The following is a 24,408-nucleotide window of genomic DNA, read 5'->3' as shown; positions in this document are numbered from 1 at the left end:
AACATCATAATGTACTGTTTCTGTTGTACAGCAAAGTGTTTCAGTTGTACAAAAAAAAATATGTACTTTCTCATATTCTTTTCCATTTTGGTTTATTATAGGATACTGAATATAGTTGCCCTACAGTTTATTTCTTGATCACGTAATTGGTACTTGGTGTTCACTTTTATTTTATGTCACTTAATCTTATACTATGGACTTTCTTGGTGACTCAGATGGTAAAGAATCTGCCTGCAATGCAGGAGACCTGGATTCAATCCCTGGGTTGGGCAGATCCCCAGAAGAAGGGAAAGGCTGACCACACCAGTGTTCTTGCCTGGATAATTCGATGAACAGAGGAGCCTGGTGGACTACAGTCCATGGGATTGCAAAGAGTCAGACACGACTGAGCAACTCAGTTTTCACTTTAATCGTAATAAGAATGTCTTCCATGCTACTTCATTGTCAATACTTCTTCCAATCCAAGCTTCTGTAAGTCATTGATGTAGTTTCTCAACTTAAACTTTTCACTTTTCCAGCATTTTCTAAAGTGGAAATTTAATTGTATATGATATTTTGTCTAAATTCTGTCACTTAGTATAGCACATTTAGGATTCATACAGTTGTGTGTATCACTTTATCCTTTTTTATTGCTTTGTAGAATTCAATGTGTGGACCCATCAAAGTTTCCTTATCCATTCCTCAAGTGAGGAACAATTGGATTTTTTACACTTTTAGTTAATTGTTCAGTTGCCTAGGAGATTGATTTTATTTTAGACTTAATTTGCTGACCTCAGTGAGTATATATTTGTGTATGGTGGGTTAAATTGAAAGCTCAAAACTAGAGTAAAGACCATGGCCTTCTTACCCAAGGTTAATTTTAGCTTGAATTTTTCAGGAAGATAGATTCTTCCTATCAGTTCCTCTTCACTAAACCCAAGACAGCAGAGTTTAGCCTTAAGCTCCTGGAGGCAGAATCAGCAGGTTGCCTCTCTGGGGCTCTTGGTGCCAGCCTATACCAGAAGCAGTCACACAAGGCTAGTTCCCTGAGGCTCAGAGTCAGAATATGTTATTACTTCTCACTTCTAATAAATTTCCTTATACTAACTCTGTCTTCTATTTTCTTTTTTTTAAGTACAGTTCTGTAATCCTGCCCTATGTATTGGCCTTCTGAGTCAATTAATCTAGTTTATCACTCAACAATAGTAATTCTGTATTTATAACAATAGTCAGTTGGAATAAAGATCATGTGTATAAATATAAAAATAACCTAGAAGGCAAACATTATTTGCATATGAAATCATCCCTTTCTCAGAAGCTACAGTGACAAAGGGAAATTGAGGCAGGATTGTGACAGCATCTTGAAAATAAAAACACTTTTAATGTATTTCAGTTTTAGGACATTCACTCTATCGCCTTTTAGGTTGGGAGGAGCTAATTTGTTTTAGTTTTTCCTATATAAAATTATTTTGAAAAGGATAATTTTTAAAGTCTCTCCAAGATTATAGTGGAGAATGGACTTTCTGCTAATTAATATAAAATTATATATAATTACCTTCTGGACAACAAACTGCTTATTCACAATTGTTCCAATGGGCTGAATTTGATGCTCATCATCTTCGGGGTTTCACCAGCTTTTCTGATAACGTGCTTTGGGACACTGACTGGTTGGTCACCAATATATTTGCCTTAAGTGTGGAATAAACCACCCCAAATTTAGTGGCTTAGAAAAACAAACATTTATTATCTCTTATAATTCTGTGGATTGTCTGGACAGTTCCTCCGATTTGACGGATTCAGTGAAGCTGAATGATTAAATGATGTTTCTTACACAGGTCTGGAACCTCAGTGCAGGTGCTGGGAAAACAATAATAAATGGGGCCTTATCCCTTGCGGTGCTTCCTCGTCTAAGGGCTAAGCAAGGCTTGTTCACATGAAGGCAGAAAGTTCCCAGCAATGAGAGAAGGGAAGGTAGGAGCAGCTTTCATACCTGTTTTTTCATCTTGCTTTCTAATGCCCCATTGGCTAAAGCAAGTCACACACCTACACTCAGGTATTTTCTTAATCACTTTCTGAAATATTATGTGTATATATATATAAAACAAAATACTGGTATCCAGAATATATATAATTCTCATACACATGTTTAAAAGGCAGACATATCACCAGATAAGTAGACCAAAAAATAAATAAATAAATAAATTGTCATTTTGCTAAATAAGATATACAAATGGCATATAACCATATTAACATAAGCATAAATCATATGAACACAAACAGTGCTCAACTTCAAAAGTTGCCAGAGAAATGCATATTAAATACTCTTTTAAAAATGCTGAATAGTTTTTAAGTAAATAAACTGTTTTTAATAAATGTGAACTATGAATTCTCAAACTGCTACAACACTTCAGAAAATAGGCTATTTTCTGTTGGGCTGCTTGCTAAAATGCAATATATACTAACCTTATTGTACAATAACTATTCACAGGTGTACAGGCAAGAAAAAGACTCACAAACACAGTATTATATATATATATATATATATACTTATGTAACTATGTATGTATGCATATATATAAATGAAAAGACATGTGCATAATACTCATAATATTTAAAATGGGCATAAATGATTATAGCAACATTATTCATAATGGCCCCAAACAAAAACCAACAGTAGACTCTCTCACATATATATATATGTGTGTGTGTATAAACCTATATATTTAACTTTGTACATACATATATATGCATATACGTATGTATATGTACATTGTGGGAGACTTGAGTTCAATCCCTGGGTCAGGAAGATCCCCTGGAGAAGGAGATGGCAACCCACTCCAGTATTCTTGTCTGGACAATCCCATGGATAGAGAAGCCTGGTAGGCTGCAGTCCACGGGGTCGCAAAGAATCGGACACAACTGAGTGACTTCACTTTCTTTCTTTCTCTTTCTTTATGTATGTGTATATGTGGCTTCCCTGGTGGATCAGCAATAAAGAATCTGCCTGCAATGCAGGAGATGCAGAAGACAGGAGTTCAATCCCTCGGTCAGAAAGATCCCCTGGAGGAGGAAGTGATAACCTACTCCAGTATTCTTGCTGGGAAAATCCCATGGAGAGAGAAGCTTGGCGGGCTATGGTTCATACGGTTGCAAAGAATTGGACCCAACTGAAGCAACTGAATATAAATATATGTTATATATGTATATATATAAACCAAAACATGAAATGTTATAGAGCATTAAAGTGAATAAACTACTGCTACAAACTACTTCATGGATTACATTTTGCTAACAATATTTTAAAAAAGGACAAAATAATTTGCACTGTAAAAGTCCTTTTATATTCAAAAACAGGCAAAACTAATATCTGGGATTAGAATTCAAGATAACAGCTATCTTTAAGTGTAAATCTTAGAGGGAGCACAAAAAGGACTTCAGTGTTGCTAGTAAAATTTACTGCCTAAGATGGTATGTTATCTTCCAGTTATTTTCTGATAATCTGTTGAGCTGTATTCTTAAAATCTGTGTATCTTCTGTGTTTGTGATATACTACAGTGTGTGTGTGTGGTCAGTCACTTCAGTCATGTCTGACTCTTTGCAACCTTATGGACTGTAACCCACCAGGCTCCTGTCCATGGCATTCTCCAGGCAAGAATACTGGAGTGGCTTGCTATGTCCTCATCTAGGGGATCTTTCAGACCCAGGGATCAAACCCCGGTCTCCTGCATTGTAGGCAGATTCTTTACTGCTACAGTAAAATGTAGCAAGTAAATACACAGACCTATTCATAAATGTATATGTATATATTTACATGTATAATGTGTATATGTACTTATGTATATTTCACCTGGAAACTTAAAGTATTAAAACTAGAGTATCCTCCCTGAATGTCTGTCTAGTCACTAACCTTTCTTTTCTAATCTATCACCAAATCATAATACTTCTCAAATCTTTCTCAATTCAGTATATTTTCCTCTATTCCATTTTATAACTAAATCAAAGTTACTATTATTTCTTCCAGACCTATGATAATAGTTATTCTCCCCAAAGTAAACTGGCTACTCATTTTTTCCCAAATAATTTCCAGAAGGATCACTTTAAAATGAAATCTAGTAATACTCTATAGCTCAAAACATTTTGACCAATCACTTCTCATTTTTTGGGTAACAAAGAATTCTCATCATGTTCTACAAGGCCTTACAAGGTCTTCTCTCAAGTGGCATCATACCACATCTTTGGAGATTTTCTGTAATGCAGCCTCGCTGGTTGTCTTTCACATCCTTAAGCAAGTCAAACTCCTGCGCTCACACTGTGTTACCTCTGACTGAAGATACATTTCATTCCTGTTCATTTTCAGAGTTTAGCCCAAAGTCACTTCTCAAGAGACTCCTCAGTTGACTGGCTCCCACTCTAACCCTGGTTATTGTTAGGTTTCTTTGACACATGCTCGCCAAAGACTGTCTTCCATTCAGTTAGAACTCTTACTTCAGGTTATTAATGCATTAATTTGTGGTCAAGAAAAAGAAATTTCTCTCATTAGAATGTAAGCTCTGTAAAACTTGAATTTGTTTTTAACTCCCTGTTTCATCACCAGAACCTAAAAGAGTTCCTTTAGCTATTAGGAACTCAAGGTAAACTTACTGAGTGGATAAGTGGATGGATGGGTGGATGACGACCTGGCCCCTCAAGAACACCACCACAGTGCAGCCAGATCTTCTGGCTTGGGTGCCCCAGGTCTAGGGCCAAGTTCTATTTCATCGTGAAAAGCCAACTTTCAGTCTCGATTTTTAAAATACACTGTTTCAACATGTGTTTTTCTAATTATTTGGGGGTAAGGGGTGTGGAACAGCATTCTTTATTTTTGTATTGTAGTTCAGATAATTTACTTTTTTTTTTTTTTTTTACTTTTGAGCATACAGCAAAGTGATTCAATTGTATAGATAGATAGGTAGGTAGACAGATAGATAGTGGGGAGAGAGCACTAGATGATGTGGTCAGGCTCTCTCACCCCACAGTCTCTCACTCTTGCTTGCTCCACATTTTGTAAATAATGTTTATGTAACAGCTGAGATCACTTATAGCATGGCACATGTGCAACATGAACTAATCTCTTGGTCATGAGCTGCTTTGTGTGGTATGCATGTAAGAGCCTCATCACAAAAGCCCTGGCTGCTATGACATTGGGACTACACTGGAGTGGCCTCATGGTTATGTTACATGAGGTACGTCATGGCTAGTTATTGTTACACTGTGGTTATGTTCTGACTGCTGCTCTGACTGCTGTGTCAGCCAGGAGAGAGGCTGCTATGCCAGCCAGAAAAGAATAAACATTTGTGTTGCTACAACTTCTTGAGTCTCCTTTCAGCCTCTTAGCGTGTGCCTTGCTTACCCTGGGTTCAACTAACAGTGTTAACAGCAAGACAATTGGCATCACGAACGGGATCAGTGATATATATATACACATTTATGACTTTTTTAAGATTCATTTCCATTATAGGTTATTACAAGATATTGAGTATAAATCCCTGGGCTCCAGATCTCCTCTACTTCACATGAGAGGTTGTGAGAGAAACATTATACAGTAATAAGTGTGCAGACATGCCTGGTTACACAGGAAGAACCAGCAACAGAAGATGAAAGCTGAAACCTACAGAAACAAAACAAAAACTGGTTTCCTACAAGAATACTTAGGGGCGGTATGGAGCACAAATTTGCTTCATACAAAGTATACCTAAGAATAATCTAGGATGGAATTTAAAATAAAACAAGAACTTAACTGACTTCTTATATGGGGCATACAGCTACAAGTCATTCTGTACTGGTAATTTCTCTTACTGAAATTACCATTTCAGTAATTACCATTTCATTTCATATTGGATATTTTTACCTAGTCAGGATAATAAAATCCAAGGATTATTGCAATACCAAAAGGAGGAAAGATTGTAGTGTGGGAAATATGGTGCTGTCCTGACAGAGAGAAATGAATTCTTCCTTTGAGAAAAAATAAAAGATATTCCTAAGTATTTTCAGCTAATGTTCACCAACACTCACACTCAAAAAATCACAGGGCTAAAAAAAAAAAAAAAAAAAAATCACAGGGCTTTGGGTTACTTGGAGCAATTACATGTAATCACTGCCATCTTGAGGCCATCGCTACAATCTACATCTCCTAACTTCACAGAGTGAAGGAAAATGCAAGACACAATCAGTTCCTCGGTAAAGTGCGTTAGAAACTAGATAACAATTTATATCTGTGCAGAACCATGTGCTTATACCATCGTTTATAGTTATCATTTATATTTTCTCCTCAATGTGTATTTTCTAGCTGGGCTTTCTAAGCCTGGAATAGTGTAGATGAAAGCCAGAAAAATATCTCTGTGGTCAACTCATATTTCTCAATGGATGATTTCAAAAAGAAGAAAGATTGAGAATGTTTGTTAAAATCTAAGCGTTTTATGTAAAAAATATAATTGAAGTAAGTAACTTAGAAACATTTTTCCCAAAAGAAAACAATCCAGCTTTCTATAATACCATTAATGGAGCTAATCTAGATTTTTAAAAAGAAGTGAAACATGATATATTATAGGGAAACTTAAAACAATCCTATCCATAGTTCTTCAGGCACTCTGTCTATCAGATCCAATCCCTTGAATCTATTTGTCACTTCCACTGGATAGTCATAATGGATTTGATTTAGGTCATGCCCGAATGGTCTAGTGGTTTTCCCTACTTTCTTAAATTTAAGTCTGAATTTAGCAATAAGGATTTCATGATCTGAGCCACAGTCAGCTCCCGGTCTTGTTTTTGCTGACTATACAGCTTGTCCATCTTTGGCTGTAAAGAATATAATAAATCTGATTTTGGTGTTGACCATCTGGTGATGTCCATGTGTAGAGTCTTCTCTTGTGTTGTTGGAAGAGGTTGTTTGCTATGACCAGTGCGTTCCCTTGGCAAACTCTGTTACCCTTTGCCCTGCTTCATTCTGTACACCAAGACTAAATTTGCCTATTACTCCAGGCATTTCTTCACTTCCTACTTTTGCATTCAAGGCCATTATAATGAAAAGGACATCATTTTTGGGTGTTAGTTCTACAAGGTCTTGTAGGTCTTCATAGAACCATTCAACTTCAGCTTCTTCAGCATTACTGGTTGGGGCATAGACTTGGATTACCGTAATATTGAATGGTTTGCCTTAGAAACGAACAGAGATCATTCTGTTGTTTTTGAGATTGAATCCAAGTACTGCATTTTGGACTCTTTTGTTGACTGTGATGTCTACTCATTTCTTCTAAGGTATTCTTGCCCACAGTAGTAGATATAATGGTCATCTGAGTTAAATTCACCCATTCCAGTCCATTTTAGCTCACTGATTCCTAAAATGTCAATGTTCCCTTTTGCCATCACCTATTTGACCACTTCCAATTTCCCTTGATTCATGGACCTAACATTCCAGGTTCCCATGCAATATTGCTCTTTACAGCATCAGACCTTGCTTCTATCACCAGTCACATCCACAACCAGGTGTTGTCTTAGCTTTGGCTCCATCTCTTCCTTTATCTGGAGTTAATTCTTCACTGATCTCCAGTAACATATTTGGCACCTATCAACCTGGGGAGTTCATCTTTCAGTGTCCTATCGTTTTGCCTTTTCATACTGTTCACGGGGTTCTCTAGGCAAGAATACTGAAGTGGTTTGCCATTCCCTTCTCCAGTGGGCCACGCTTGTCCAAACTCTCCACCATGACCCGTCCATCTTGGGTGGCCATACACAGCATGGTTCATAGTTTCACTGAGTTAGACAAGGCTGTGGTCCATGTGATCAGATGGGTTAGTTTTCTGTGACTGTGGTTTTCAGTCTGTATGCCCTCTGATGGAGAAGAATGAGAAGCTTATGGAAGCTTCCTGATGAGAGAGATTGACTGAGGGGGAAACTGGGTCTTACTCTGATGGGCAGGGCCATGCTCAGTAAATCTTTAATCCAATTTTCTGTTGATGGGCGGGGCTGTGTTCCCTCCCTGTTATTTGACCAGAGGCCAAACTATGGTGGAGGTAATGAAGAAAATGGCAGTTCAGTTCAGTCACTCAGTCCTGTTCGACTCTTTGCAACCCCATGAATCGCACACACCAGGCCTCCTTGTCCATCACCAACTCCCAGAGTTTACTCAAACTCATGTCCATCAAGTCGGTGACGCCATCTGGCCATCTCATCCTCTGTCATCCCCTTCTCCTCCTGCCCCCAATCCCTCCGAGCATCAGGGTCTTTTCCAATGAGTTAACTCTTCGCATGAGGTGGCCAAAGTACTGGAGTTTCAGCTTCAGCATCAGTCCTTCCAATGAAGAGTCAGAACTGATCTCCTTTAGGATGGACTGGCTGGATCTCTTTGCATTCCAAGGGACTCTCAAGAGTCTTCTCTAACACCACAATTCAAAAGCATCAATTTTTGGGGGCTCAGCTTTCTTCACAGTCCAAATCTCACATCCATACGTGACCACTGGAAAAACCATAGCCTTGACTAGACAGATCTTTGTTGGCAAAGTAATGTCTCTGCTTTTTAATATGCTATCTAGGTTGGTCATAACTTTCCTTTCAAGGAGTAAGCGTCTTTTAATTTCATGGCTGCAATCACCATCTGCAGTGATTTTGGAATCCCACCCCCCTAAAAAGTGTGACACAGTTTCCACTCTTTCCCCATCTATTTCCCATGAAGTAATGGGACTAGATCCCATGACCTTAGTGTTCTGAATGTTGAGCTTTAAGTCAGCTTTTTCACTCTCATCAAGAGGCTTTTTAGTTCCTCTCACTTTCTGCTGTAAGGGTGGTGTCATCTGCATATCTGAGGTTATTGATATTTCTCCCGGAGATCTTGATTCCAGCTTGTGCTTCATCCAGCCCAGCATTTTTCATGATGTACTCTGCATATAAGTTAAATAAGCAGGGTGACAATATACAGCCTTGACGTATTCATTTTTCTATTTGGAACCAGTCTGTTGCTCCATGTCCAGCTCTAACTGTTGCTTTCTGACCTGCATACAGGTTTCTCAAGTGACAGGTCAGGTGGTCTGGTATTCCCATCTCTTTAAGAATTTTCCACAGTTTATTGTGATTCACACAGTCAAAGGCTTTGGCATAGTCAATAAAGCAGAAATAGATGTTTTCCTGGAACTCTCTTGCCTTTTTGATGATCCAGCGAAAGTTGGAAATTTGATCTCTGGTTTCTCTGCCTTTTCTAAAACCAGCTTGAACATCTGGAAGTTCACAGTTCATGTATTGCTGAAGCCTGGCTTGGAGAATTTTGAGCATTACTTTACTAGCCTGTGAGATGAGTGCAATTGTGCGGTAGTTTGAGCATTGTTTGGTATTGTCTTTCTTTGGGATTGGAATGAAAACTGACCTTTTCCAGTCCTTTGGCCACTGCTAGATTTTCCAAATTTTGCATTTTGAGTGCAGCACTTTCACAGCATCATCTTTCAGGATTTGAAATAGCTCAACTGAAATTCCATCACTTCCACTAGCTTTGTTTGTAGTGATGCTTTCTAAGGCCCACTGGACTTCACATTCCAGGATGTCTGGCTCTAGGTGAGTGATCACACCATGGTGATTATCTGGATCATGCAGATCTTTTTTGTATAGTTCTTCTGTGTATTCTTGCCACCTTTTCTTAATATCTTCTGCTCTGTTAGGTCCATACCATTTCTGTCCTTTATCAAACCCATCTTTGCATGAAATGTTCCCTTGGTATCTCTAATTTTTTTTGAGGAGATCTCTAGTCTTTCCCATTCTTTTGTTTTCCTCTATTTCTTTGCATTGATCACTGAGAAAGGCTTTCTTATCTCTTCTTGCTATTCCTTGGAACTCTGCATTCAACTGGGAATATCTTTCCTTTTCTCATTTGCTTTTCGCTTCTCTTCTTCTCACAGCTATTTGTAAGACCTCCTCAGACAGCCATTTTGCCTTTTTGCATTTCTTTTTCTTGGGGATGGTCTTGATCCCTGCCTCATGTACAAGGTCATGAACATCTGTCCATAGTTCATCAGGCACTCTGTGTATCAGATCTAGTCCCTTAAATCTATTCCTCACTCCCACTGTAGGAGTAGCGGCAGAGATGAGCTACCCCACGCCTGAGGTCTGGGGCGACAGCCGAGAAGATCTACCCCATTTCCAAGGAGCGGCGGCTGAGTGGGCACTGGAGAGCCGAGAGGAGCTACCCCATATTCAAAGTCAGGAGGGGTGGTTGAGTGGAGATACCTCTTGTCCAAGGTAAGGAGCAGTGGCTACACTTTGCTGGAGCAAGAGTGAAGAGATACCCCACGTCCAAAGTAAGAGAAACCCAAGTAAGATGGTAGGTGTTGCGAGAGGGCATCGAAGGGCAGACACACTGACACCATAATCACAGAAAACTAGCTAATCTGATCACAGGATCACAGTCTTGTCTAACTCAATGAAACTAAGCCATGTTGTGTGGGGCCACCCAAGATGGTTGGGTCATGGTGGAGAGGTCTGGCAGAATGTGGTCCACTGGAGAAGGGAATGGAAAACCACTTCAGTATTCCTGCCTTGAGAACCCATGAACAGTATGAGAAGGCAAAATTATAGGATACTGAAAGAGGAACTCCCCAGGTCGGAAGGTGCCCAATATGCTACTGGAGATCAGTGGAGAAATAACTCGAGAAAGAATGAAGGGATAGAGCCAAAGCAAAAACAATACCCTGTTGTGGATGTAACTGGTATAGAAGCAAGGTGCGATGTTGTAAAAAGCAAGATTGCATGGGAACCTGGAATGTTAGGTCCTTGAATCAAGGGAAATTGGAAGTGGTCAAATAGGTGATGGCAAGAGTAAACATCGACATTCTAGGAATTAGCGAACTAAAATGGACTGGAATGGGTAAATTTAACTCAGATGATCATCATATCTACTACTGTGGGCAGGAATGCCTTTGAAGAAATGGAGTAGCCATCATAGTCAACAAAAGAGTCCAAAGTGCAGTACTTGGATGCAATCTCAAAAATGACAGAATAATCTCTGTTCGTTTCCAAGGCAAGCCATTCGATATCACAGTAACCCAAGCCTATGCTCCAACCAGTAATACTGAAGAAGCTGAAATTGAATGGTTCTATGAAGACCTACAAGACCTTTCAGAACTAACACCCAAAAAAGATGTCTTTTTCATTATAGGGGACTGGAATGCAAAAGTAGGAAGTCAAGAAACACCTGGAGTAATAGGTAAATTTGGCCTTGGAGTATGGAATGAAGCAGGGCAAAGGCTAATAGAGTTTTGCCAAGAGAAGGCACTGGTCATAGCAAACACCCTCTTCCAACAACACAAGAGAAGACTCTACAAATGGACATCACCAGATGGTCAACACCAAAATCAGATTTATTATATTCTTTGCAGCCAAAGATGGAGAAGCTCTATACAGTCAGCAAAAACAAGACCAGGACCTGACTGTGGCTCAGATCATCAACTCCTTACTGCCAAATTCAGACTTAAATTTAAGAAAGTAGGGAAAACCACTAGACCATTCAGGTATGATCTAAATCAAATCCCTTACCAAATTATTTTCCACAAAAGTAGAGCAAAACTTTTTAAAATTTATACAGAAATGCAAAAAACTATGAATTGTCAAGCAATTTTGAGAAAGAAAAATAGAGCTGGAGGAGTCAGACCTCCAGACTTCAGACTCTACTCTGAGGCTACAGTAGGAGCGTGGCAACACACACAGAGAAAATTAGAATTTAATTTCAAAAACATTTGTAATTTTTTGATTTGTTTCCTGCCCAAAAGATTTTTTCCCAGGATTATATGGTTTGCACATATTATATATTCTATATATTTTATTCTTTGTATTTATTTGTCTTTATCTGGTAGAATGTATGTTCCATAAGGATAAAGATCTTTATCTTATTCCCTGTTATGTTCCCAGCATATGTGAGGGTGATTGGCACAGAGTCTAGGCTCAGTGATTAATTTTGTATGACAATCAAAAGAGAGTGCCCTATTGTAAATAATATTTTCATCTTCATTTTAAAAACCTGGGAATTTTAAATCATAATAGGTACGTAATCTGTCCGAGAACACACAGTCGATGGTGGAACCTGGAAAGCCTGCATATATTTGATACAAAAGTCATGCTCTTTCTACCATGCCCTGCTAACTTTAAGGAGAAAAAGGTTCAGGGTTGGTGTGTGGTCCAGCACAGATGCAGACATGTGGATCTTATGCCTTCTCAAGTTCCCTTCTGGCCAAATAATTATATTCCCCATGATGAATCTAAATTGCTCTTAACATATTTTTATGTTTGGATTTTGAGATTTCAGGATATATACTAGGGTCTTAAGGAATCACAAAATGGAAAAGATAGTATGGAAGAGGAGGAGTTGGAGCTCAGGGAGGTTGATCTACAGGCAGTCACTAATAATTAAAGGTGATAGAGACAAACAATTATCTTCAGTTTCTAGTTTAGAAACTTAAGCGGCAAACATAAGTAAGGAGAATCAATTTACCATAGTCTAAGGGATATGCACGGGAGAAGATTAGCATAAGAGATATGCATAAGAGATGCCTAGAGGCATTTCAAACATGCTACATCATGTTTGAAATGCCTACAGGACTTTAGGGTCGAGATAACTGAGTAACCAGTTGGTGGTCCCTGAATCTAGAATAACTGCATCTTAGTACAAAAGGTACCTGTCTTTATTAAATACACATTTTTGTACACTTACAAAGATGTGATTGGACAAACACGGCATCACTCTCTCAGTCGCATAAACACAGAAACCTACACACCCACAAAGATCCTCCATTGGATTGTTGGTTACACTAATCAAAGCTAAAGTGTCAATGCAAATAATTCAAGTAGAAATATTGACATAATCAAGCACACAGACAGGTACATGCACACTTGTTCCACTTCCCAGATCCCTTAATTCAAGAATCCCTGTATTCCATCTCGGAGTCACAGCATTTGCACCCAGAATACCCTTATTCTAGGGCTCCGCCTCTCTCTCTGCTGCTCCAATCAGGACCTCCCTGCAATGGAGGCTTGCTGTGGGTGAGGCAACCATTTCCTCTCCCCTTATCTCCTTTCTGGGACAACTGCCCTATGCAAATGTGTCCATACCGGACATGACTATATCTCTTTTCAGTGTCTAAAGAAAAGTGAGGAGAAGTAAAAGAGAAGACATTAAACGAGATAGGTAAGAGAGAATGAACTGCCTTTGAGAGAACCAGAGGAATGGTGTGCTCTATGGGGAAGAGCAACTGTGTGGGTGACAGAAACTGTGGCTTTCTTATCTCTCTTTCAGGATAATCAAAAGTAGAAAAGAAAAAGACAAATAAATTTCAACTTAAATCTGGAAGCTGAAGTAAAGAACCTCCTATCAAAAGAGTTACATGGCATGCCTAATGATTTTAAAAAGTTTAGACTCAGGTAAATAGATGCAGTAGAAATATCCCAGCATATGAAGAGTTTTATATTTGAGTCATGGATTGGGCTGCTTTATTTTTTAACTTTTCTTCTTTAGACTCTTCAGTATTTTTTTAAATGCTTTTTTGTATTTTATGAAAACATTATATCCCATAGAATCTTATTTTTAAAAAGATGAATAAAACAGAAATACATAGACTAGAAAGTAAAATGTGTCTTCTACTGCACCCTATCCAGCAATAAATATGTGAGGGGTTGGGAATAAAAAAATCATTTTGCACACAAAATGTACATAATATGCAAAAATATATTTCTTTTATTAAAGAATATCATGTTCCAAAAGTGTTGAGTATCTCCTCCTTAACTGAGATCCTCTCTGCTATCTACACTAATGATTTAGGGTACAGGTTGACAAACATTTTTCTGTAGAGTAAATAGAACCTTTTGGCTCAGCAGTCAGGGGGACTCTGTTCCCACTTGGTTATACCTTAAAGCAGACATGTACAATACATAAATGAGTGAGCTATAGGTGTTCCAATAAAACTTTCTTTGCAAAAAGCACATCTTTTCTAAACACAGTATTTTAATTTCTCCCACAGCCTATAAGTTGCCTATATCTTAGTTATGACATCAATCTGGTAGGGATTTTTCCTGAGAATTTTGAATGACCCTGTGAATTAATACTTCAGATGATAAAGTCATTCAAGCTTATCCAGACATTTTTTCCAGAATCAGGATTCTTGTACATTCTACTAGTCAGCCTTCTATGTGATAGCACAAATCACCCATGGTTTGCCACTGCCTACGAGTGAGGAAAAATGCACATTTTTAGCATTCCTTTGCATCATCTATTAAAATGCCAACTGCACAATGAGAATTATGAAACATTGTTCTGAATTGTGTTTATTGATAACAATACTGTGCATTGTACACTGAAGTCTCAACCGAGAACTTCATTCCACATGAACTGATTTTGAGAAAAGGGGGAGGAAAATGTTCTGAATTATGGTGATTTCTCCCATGTCCTTTAACCTCTGATATCTGGAATGGGCTTTCCTGACTTCCCTGAATTCCTTCTTTATGCATTACCTTAATACCAGCTCCATGCATCATACAGCAGCCTACAACCAGAGAAAGAAAACAGTGAACACACACATTTTTTCTGGACATCACTCCAGATCCTCCTTGCTTTTTCCTGACTTATCCCTACTTTAGAAAGGTTATTCAGATGGTTTCAAACCCAGACTTCAATACCACCTCATGACTTTAGTTTGGATGAAAGTGAGTGGTTTTATTTTCTTTAGAAGACCGTGGGTCATATACAAACGTTGACTGTCTTTTAGGAACCATTTACAGTCGTGATCTCATTCCACTTGCAGGTCATTGGTGAGTATCTACTAAAATGTCTGCTGGCTGGTGTCATTTATTTGATGTCTCAGGGCTTATGGTGCTCTGGAAGGCATCCACTGTCCTTCACAAAAGTAACACCCAAAGGCTTATTGGGACTTCTCATTCCAGAGGTTCAGCGTTCATCCTGAATTTGTAAGGTTTCAACGCTGTCATGATATGAACCCACTGCCCACCTCTGTTTATCCATGACTAATGCAGAAGCCATGATGAGTAATTGTGAATTTAATCAGTGAGGTTAAGTAGATAGAGTCAACAGGGCAATTAGCACCTCATTTCTTTCTAGCATCTGAGGAAGAATCCACATATTTGTAATGATCTTCTTCTTCTGTCAACCTCCAGGTGTGTCAATCATTAACTAGGTGAGTGTTTTAGGTCCTATTTAAACCAATAGCTAATTTGTAGACAAATCATCCTCTTCCAGAAAAGAAAGTGAAGTCCCTCAGTCAGGTCGGACATTCTGCAACCCCATGAACTGTAGCCTACCAGGTTCCTCCGTCCATGGGATTTTTCCAGGCAAGAGTACTGGAGTGGGTTGCCATTTCCTTCTCCAGAGGATCTTCCTAACCCAGGGGTTGAACCCAGTTTTCCTACATTGTGGGCAGACATTTTACTGTCTAATCCAACAGGAAAACCAGACGTTTCAGTCAAAAAAAAAAAAAAAAAAAAACAGTAGAGATAGATGGCTCTTCAAACTTCTCCTCTTGCCACTGCTACTCTAAAAACAGGAAATAAAGGATAAGTAGCCAGCTGACTCACCTTACTTCTCTTATATTTGAGAGCCATTCAAGTGAATATAGATTTTTAATGACCCTCATGTAAGTCTGCTGGATAAGAAAATTCTAATGTTAAAACTTTTCATCTACTGATATTTATAATAACAATCCTTGAGTGTAACCTTGCCATAATTTTTTCATTTTGATTAAGATATTTATAAGAAATAAACTGTCTATTTTCTCTAAGGAAATAAAAATCTAAGAACATTGGTATGAGGAGTCTCAAAGTTTTTTCATAACTTCTTTCTCTCTGGGAAAGAACAGCATGAGGTAATCAGCACTGAATCACATTTTTTTGAAAATTAGCCAATGTCCTTTTTCCTTTTTATTTTTCAAAATACTTCTTTTCCCTCTATGCTTCAGGAGATTACAAACTCCTGCAATTCAATCTCTGAGAGTTTTATCAATTTATCATCCTACTTAAACAAAATGAGCAGTGATTCCTGCATTTCTAAGGAAAACCTCAAGATGTGGACTACTGTTGAAAATATTTCCACTGAGGTAAGACCAGTAGGGACTTCTGTAGAGAACTGTGGGTACCAGGTTGGTAACCTCAAGATGACAAGGGGAGTTTTAGTCATGAAGCGTTTAGGGGGAAAGGTTTGGTATCAAATACATTCAGGAAAGTAAAAGCAGCAGTAGCTTGATTCTAATCTTTTACTGCCTAGGCAAATAATAGACATTTCATTCCACCACAACTGAAGCCTGAACAAAGGGAGATGCATTTTGACAATAGAAGATATTAAAATGTATTCCCCAGGTAACTATAAGTGTGAGTTATATTCAGAAACAGAGTTTTGTTTCCTTCCCTAGAAGATGCACAGGAAACTTGGTAGGAGGCCTGGGTAAAAGTCCAATAAGGGCATGATAAAAATATCAGAAAATAATATTCAGTTAAAAAAATGCAACTGGATATAAAACTGTACTGTACAGCATTATTCTAATTTTAGAAAACACGCACTCACAGAGCAGAGCAATTTTCAATCCCACAAACACGGATATGCAAAACATTGTTTTTTTACCTCCCTTAAGACAATTGACAGAATTTTTTTTTTTTTTTTTGGCTCCAAAATCACTGCAGATGATGACTGCAGCCATGAAATTAAAAGACACTTGCTCCTTGGAAGAAAAGTTATGACCAACCTAGACAGCTTATTAAAAAGCAGAGACATTACTTTGCCAACAGAAGTGTGTCTAGTCAAAGCTATGGTTTTTCCAGTCAAGATGGATGGGTCCAGATATACAAGTTGGGTTCAGAAAAAGAAGCAGAACTTGTATAAGTTAGTTTTAGAAAAGACAGAGGAACCAGAAATCAAATTGCAACATTTGCTGGATCATAGAGAAAGCAAGGGAATTCTAGAAAATATCTATTTCTGCTTCATTGGTTACATGAAAGCCTTTGACTGTGTGGGTCACAACAAACTGTGGAAAATTCTTAAACAGATGAAAATACCAGACCATCTTACCTATCTCCTGAGAAACCTGTATGCAGGTCTAGAAGCAACAGTTAGAACCTTACATGGAACAACTAACTGGTTTGAAATTAGGAAAGAGTATGACAAGGCGGTATATTGTCACTCTGCTTATTTAACGTCTATGCAGAGTACATCCTGTGAAATGTAGGGTTGGATGAGTTTTGAACTGGAATCAAGACTTCCAGGAGAAGCAACGTCAGATATGCAGCTGCTACCACTCTAATGGCAGAAAGCGAAGAGGAACTAAGAGCCTCTTGATGAGGGTAAAAGAGAACAGTGAAAAAGTTGGCTTAAAACTCAACATTCAGGAAAAAAAAAAAAAAAATCAAACATCATGGCATCTGGTCTCATCACTTCATGGCAAACAGAAGGTCAAAAAGTGGATGCAGTGACAGACTTTCTCTTCTTGTGCTCCAAAATCACTGTGGATGGTGACTGCAGCCATGAAATTAGAAGGCACTTGCTTCTTGGAAGGAAAGCTATGACAAACTTAGATGGTGTCTTAAAAAGCAGAGACATCACTTTGCCAACAAAGGTCCATCTAGTCAAAGCTATGGTCTTTCCAGTAGTCATGTACAGATGTGAGAGTTGGACTGTAAAGAAAGTTGAGTGCTGAAGAATTGATGCTTTTGAATTGTGGTGCTCAAGAAAACTCTTGAGAACCCCTTGGGCCAGTAAGAAGATCAAACTGGTCAATCCTAAAGGAAATCAGTCCTGAATATTCATTGGAAGGACTGATGCTGAAGCTGAAGTTCCAATACTTTGGCCACCTGATGCAAAGGGTTGACATTTGGAAAGACCCTGATGCTGGGAAAGATTGAAGGCAAAGAAGAAGTGGGTGACAGAAGATGAGATGGTTGGATGACATCACCAACTCAATAGACATGAACTTGGGCAAACTTCGGGAGATAGAGAGAGACAGAAAGGCCTGGTGTACTGTAGTCCATGGGGTTGAAAAGAGTTGGAAACACGACTTAGTTACTGGACAACAACAGTGAATGATGGCAAAAACATTAAACATAGTGATGAGGAAATGCAGTGATGATGATGAAGATGATGATAATGATAGTGAAGATTTTAGCTCAGGAAAGTTTTCTTCTGTTTATCTTCCCTTATTCCTTATTCCTTCTTTTGTTTTGGTTTTTTTATTCTGAAGTCTATTTGTCTAAAATTGGCTTCTGTTCTGTTCAGTTCAGTTGCTCAGTTTTGTCTGACTCTGTCACCCCATGGACTGAAGCATGCCAGGCCTCCCTGTCCTTCAGCAACTCCCAGAGCTTACTCAAACTCACGTCCATAGAGTTGGTGATGCATCCAACCATCTCATCCTCTGTCGTCCCCTTCTCCTCCTGCCTTCACTCTTTCCCAACATCAGGGTCTTTTCCAATGAGTCAGTTCTTCACATCAGGTGGCCAAAGTACTGGAGTTTCAGCTTTAGCATCAGTCCTTCCAAGGAATATTCAGGACTGATTTCCTTTAGGATGAAGTGATTGGATCTCCTGGCAGTCCAAGGGACTCTCAAGAGTCTTCTCCAACACCACAGTTCAAAAGCATCAATTCTTCGGCATGCAGCTTTCTTTATAGTCCAACTCTCACATCCATATATGACCCATCCATCTTGAGTGACCCGCCATGGCATGGCTCATAGCTTCACTGAGTTATGCAAGCCCCTCTCGCCATGACAAGGCAATGATCCATGAAGAGGTTTGCCATCATATTTCACATACTTTTGTTTTGTGTATCCCCTAACAACTTATTTCAGGTACAGATGATTTTACTACTTTTGTCTTTTAACCTTCCCAGTAGCTTTATACGTGGATGATATATGCCTTGTACATGACTAACATGACTTAGCATATAGGCATATACATACATACATACACAATACAGCAACATTCAACTACCTATTAATTCCTAGGAATGGGATTTTATGGTGTTTTTCATTTTCCTTTTTATACTTATCTGTCTATCTCAATGCCTAATTTTGCATCTATAACTTTTATAATTTGGAAAAATAATAGACATCATGTTTTTTTCCCTAAAAGCATGCTTCCTTAGAAGTCTAATTCATTGGTTTGTTACTTAAAAACAAATACTCTGTGGCCTGTAAACCAGAGAGGGACACTAAGTCCCAAGCACTATTTGGATTTATACTTTAAGTATGGTCTTTATAGGATATAGCTCAGGTCAAGTATGAACAGACTGACTAAGTTGTGCTCTCCTCAGAGAAACCCAAGGGGTTTCTGCAAACCAGTTGCAATCCAGTCTGTGCTTCAATTGCCAACCCCTGTCCTAGGATGGATTGCTTCAGTCCAAAACAATGATTTATTTATTTATTTAAAACTTTTAATTTTGTGTTGGGGTATAAGCAATTAGCAATGTTGTGATAGTTTCAGGTGAATAGGGAAGGGAACTCAGCCATACACATACATGTATGCATTCTCCCCCAAACCCCCCCCTCTCCTCCCCATTCAGGCTGTTACATAAGACTGAGAAGAGTTCCATGTGCTGTACAGTAGGTCCTCGCTGGTTATCTATTTTAAATATAGCAGTGTGTACATTGTAGAATTGGACTCATGGAAGGGCCATAATTAGGTAATTTAGTAACCTAATAAGACAGCTTCTGATGTTTTACATGAAGTCAGTACAGTATGTTGGAAGTAACTCTAGCCCTGTCTGATGTGAAATAACTGTTTCCACTTATTTATTCAGGCACAATTAGTCAGTAGCTTTCCAGCTATGCTTTCTGGTCCTCAGTGTGTGGATCCTATGAGGAAGCTGCTCCAGGAAAAGATTTGCATTAGGCAAACACTGAAGAATTTACTTTGAAATACAGTGACAGAAAGTGGATATCTAACACTGAAACTTATAATGCACTTTTTAACTTATTTTGTTGAAGTACAGTTGATTTACAATCTGTTAGTTTCTGCTACACAGTAAACTGATTCAGCTGTACATTTTAATGTTCTGTTTTTGTATTCTTTTCCATGATGTTTTGTCATAGGACATTAAATGTATCTTCCTTACAGTGTATTTATTCATCACATATTTGATACCTGATATTTTGTAATTATTTCATATCACTTAATTTTAAACTAGCTCTAGATGGTTGATACTGTTTTTCTTTCATAAGAAAACTGTGGGACAGAAGGTAAGATCATACATCTAATGATTAGAACAGTTCCTTCAGAACAAGAATTTCCTCCAAGCTACTGTATTGTCAGTACTTCTTTCAGCCCAAGCTCCTGGCAACCACTGACATAGTTTTTTGTAAATAAGAAAACTTTAATAAACTTCACTCATTTCCATAATTTCCTAAAATGGAAATTAAAATATGTATAGCATTTTGAACCTGGTTGCTTTCATTTAATATAGTGAGTTTAGGATTCATCTATAAGTTGTGTGTATTGGTTTATTCCTTTTTATTGCTGTGTAGAATTCAATGTGTGGACCCACTAACATTTATTTATCGATCCCCCAAGTGAGAAACAATTGGATTGTTGACACTTTTGCATAGTTACAAATAAAACCACTGCAAATATTCACATGCAGATTTTTGTGTGGTAATCTGTGATATCATTTCAATGAGTGAAACCCTTGAAGTGAGATTGTTGGTCATATGGCAAATGTATTTCAAATATACAAGAAATTGCCAAACAGTTTGCTAAAGTGACTGTAGCAATTTTCATTCCCCAGAGCAATCTGTGAGAATTTCAGTTGCTCAGTATCCTCCTCAGAGTTTAGGATTCTAGGTGTATGTTAATTTTAAAAACAGTGTAACTCTTTTACAAAGAAGTGTACCATTTAACATTCCACCATTGTATGAGAATTCTAATTCCTCCCTATCCTCACTAACCTTTGATATGGTCAGTCTTTTTACATTTTTGTCGCTCTAATTGGTGCATAGTGGTATCTCACTGTAGTTTTAATTTGCATTCCCCTAAAAATAAATCAGGTTGAGTATCTTTTTATGTGCATATTTACTGCTTTTTTTTTTTTTGGCCTATCTTAAAAACTCAGCTGTTTTTTCTCATAATACTGAGTTCTGAGAATTCTTTATAAATTCTGGGTACAGAATGTTTACTAGCTATGTGGTTAGCAAATATTATGTCTCAATCTATGGCTTCCATATTTAGGTTTTAAAGGTGTTGAGAAATGAAGTATTTCCTGCCATTTCAGTAGACAAGGATGTCAGTCATCAGTGATTCTGGCCCTCCAGATTTATCCTGACTCAATTTTCCTGGACTATTAAGGATGCAAGATGGCCAGATTGACTCTGAGAAATGTCCTAAATATATCATGTCCTCAAGATTCAGCTGGTCTGTGTCTACTTGTAAAATGTCTTTCAGAAGAATTTGTCCAGCTTTGAGGAGACGATCTACATTAGACTTACAATGTTACCAATGAACTGTTTGTAGGGCTGTATGGGTACCACAGCATGTGTCTCAACCTTATGAAGCCCATGTCCTCTTAACTGTGTGTCTAGGGTGTGTATTTTCCAACAAGGAAGTTCCTAAGCTCTGTGAGCTGTAGGTGTACTAAATATCAGGGTCTTCCGCATTCTGTTCAATAGCACCTGTCCATTTTGCTGAAAACAAAACATCTCCCCTATGGAGAGTTGACTTTCCTTGATGAAATTCCCACCTTAATGAAACTATGAACTCTAGATTTCAGGTGTAGTTTTTCTTCAGTCTTTGATAGCTCTAAGAATGTAAGTTGAAGTTTATTCCCTTCCTTGCACTGTATTTTGTTCCCTTTTCCAAGCATCAATGCTTCTATCCTTCCTGTGCTGGCATTTAGGTCACATAATATATGATTCTTCTGTTCTGCTTTCTGCAAAGATAAAACCAACACCAAACTTTTGGTAATCTGATTAAGGAATGCCACATCAATCAGACATCAGAAGTCAGCAACAGCCTCCAGAAATTTATATAAGGAAAAAAAAAAATACAGGCTTGAAACTGGTAGATATATAGTTAATGAGTTCAGTTCAGTTGCTCAGTCGTGTCCGACTCTTTGCAACCCCATGAATCGAAGCACGCCAGGCCTCCCTGTCCATCACCAACTCCTGGGGTCCACCCAAACTCATGCCATCGAGTCAGTGACGCCATCCAGCCATCTCATCCTCTGTCATCCCCTTCTCATCCTGCCCCCAATCCCTCCCAGCATCAGGGTCTTTTCCAACGAGTCAACTCTTCGCATGAGGTGGCCAAAGTATTGGAGTTTCAGCTTCAGCATCAGTCCTTCCAATGAACACCCAGGACTGATCTCCTTTAGGATTGACTGGTTGGATCTCCTTGCAGTCCAAGGGATCCTCAAGAGTCTTCTCCAACACCACAGTTCAAAAGCATCAATTCTTCGGCACTCAGCTTTCTTTATAGTCCAACTCTCACATCCATACATGACCATTGGAAAAACCATTGCCTTGACTAGATGGATCTTTGTTGGCAAAGTAATGTCTCTGCTTTTTAATATGCTGTTTAGGTTGGTCATAACTTTCCTTCCAAGGAGTAAGTGTCTTTTAATTTCATGGCTGAAATCACCATCTGCAGTGATTTTGGAGTCCAAAAAATAAATTCTGACACTCTTAATAGATGTTAGTAAATTCAGATAGAGAAGACAGTTTTTACTTAAATCCTATTGCCTCTTTTATGCATCTTTCCAGTCCCAAACTTCCTTCCCTTAGGAGGGCAGGTTGGCCCTGCGAAACAGTAATTAGACGGGCCAGTAGTCAGAATAGGCAAGGGAAATATATCCCAGAGTTGGAGAACAACCACTTAAAACAACAAATCTAGGACAGACATGAGCAAATGAGACAAAATCATAAAGAGTCTAAATAAGTGTTAAGAGTGATGGGAAGCAGAATAAGTCACATCCAAATATTCCACTTTGACCTGTGGATTTTTAATTGAAGGCTACTGAGACTCAGCAGACTCACAAAAAGCTTTTCTACCTCTCCTTAAAGTACCAAAAAAATATTTAGGTAGGTGACCTGTACCAGAAAGCGAGCTGTTACCAAATATAAACATATATATCAGAAAGGTTTACCTTTTTAAATTTATTTATTTTAATTGGAGGATAATTACAATATCATGATGGTTTTTGTCATACATCAACATGAATAGGTCACAGGTATACATGCATCTCCTTCCCCCTGGACCACCACACCCCACCCCCAGCTCCCTCCCCACCCCATCCTTCCAGGTTGTCACAGAGCCCTGGCTTCTGCTTCCCTGTGTCATACATTAAACTCTTGCCTGTTTTCTATCTTACATATGGTAATTTGTATGTTTCAATGCTATTCTCTCAAATCATCCCACCCTCTCGAGAAAGGTTTATCTTTGCATGGCAAGTCAAACATCTGTTTCCCAAACATCTGCTCTTGTCTTCTTCCTATGAATTGTCTTCCTCCCCTTTGAAGCCCCAGATCCCTACCCTCTTCTCCTTAGCTCAGGGTGGCGTATAAGCTTCAATTGCCTATCTGTCTTTGAGTCTCATGTTTTTTAGGGGCTTCTATATATGCAGAATTACAGGTTTTTTTTTTTTCTCTTGTTAACCTTTGAGGTCAAGTGAATTATTAGAGCAACCAAAAAAATCTAGAAAGAAAGAAGAGAAAATTTCTCTTCCCTTACAGGAATAAAGGAGAAGAAATCATTCACAGTCAAGTCCAAGTAAAAAGTGAGCAGAGTGCTGATTAGTTACCTAGAAGACTGATGGGATTTTAAGCTTAATTTAATGAGTTCAATAAATACAAAGGTATATGGTTGGCCAAATCAAAAAGCTTAAAGCAAGGATAAAGACCATGGTCTTCTTATCCAAGATTAATTTTATCTTGAATTTTTCAAGAGGACAGATTCTCGCTATCAGTTCCTGTTCACTAAACCTAAGGCAGTAATGCTTAGCCTTAAGCTCCTTGGAGCAGAGTCAGCAGGTCCTCTCTCTGGGGCATTTGGTGTTAGCCTCAGCCAGAAGCAGTCACACAAGGCTAGTTCCCTGAGGTTCAGAGTCAAAATATATTATTATTTCTCACTTCTAATAAGTCTCCTCATACTAACTCTGTCATCTGTTTCCTTCTTCTATTCATACTCCTTAATCTAGCCTTACTTTCAAATCAATTTATCACCAACTATAGCAATTCTGTATTTATAACAATACTCATTTAGAATACAAACCATGAGTATAAATATGAAATTACCTAGAAGGCAAACATTATTTATGTATGAAGTACTTTTGGGGAGCTTCCCAGGTGGTGCTAGTAATAAAGAACCCACCTGCCAATGCAGGAGACATAAGAGGCATGGGTTCGATCCCTGGGTTGGGAAGATCACCTGAAGCAGGGCATGGCAACC

General features: G+C 38.4%; 1 protein-coding gene across 1 annotated transcript in view; it reads right to left on the bottom strand.

Moving 5' to 3' along the window:
• The window catches only part of LOC136172705 (interferon-inducible protein AIM2-like), a 57,734-nt gene that overhangs the window by 25,015 nt on the left and 8,311 nt on the right, over positions 1 to 24,408 (bottom strand). The window contains 1 exon segment of the mRNA XM_065942074.1: positions 21,704 to 21,892. Within this exon segment, the coding sequence (XP_065798146.1) occupies positions 21,704 to 21,892 (189 nt within the window).

Source organism: Muntiacus reevesi, chromosome 1 (genome assembly GCF_963930625.1).
Source record: "Muntiacus reevesi chromosome 1, mMunRee1.1, whole genome shotgun sequence".
Lineage (NCBI taxonomy): Eukaryota > Metazoa > Chordata > Mammalia > Artiodactyla > Cervidae > Muntiacus > Muntiacus reevesi.
This window is presented reverse-complemented; position numbering and strand designations above follow the sequence as displayed.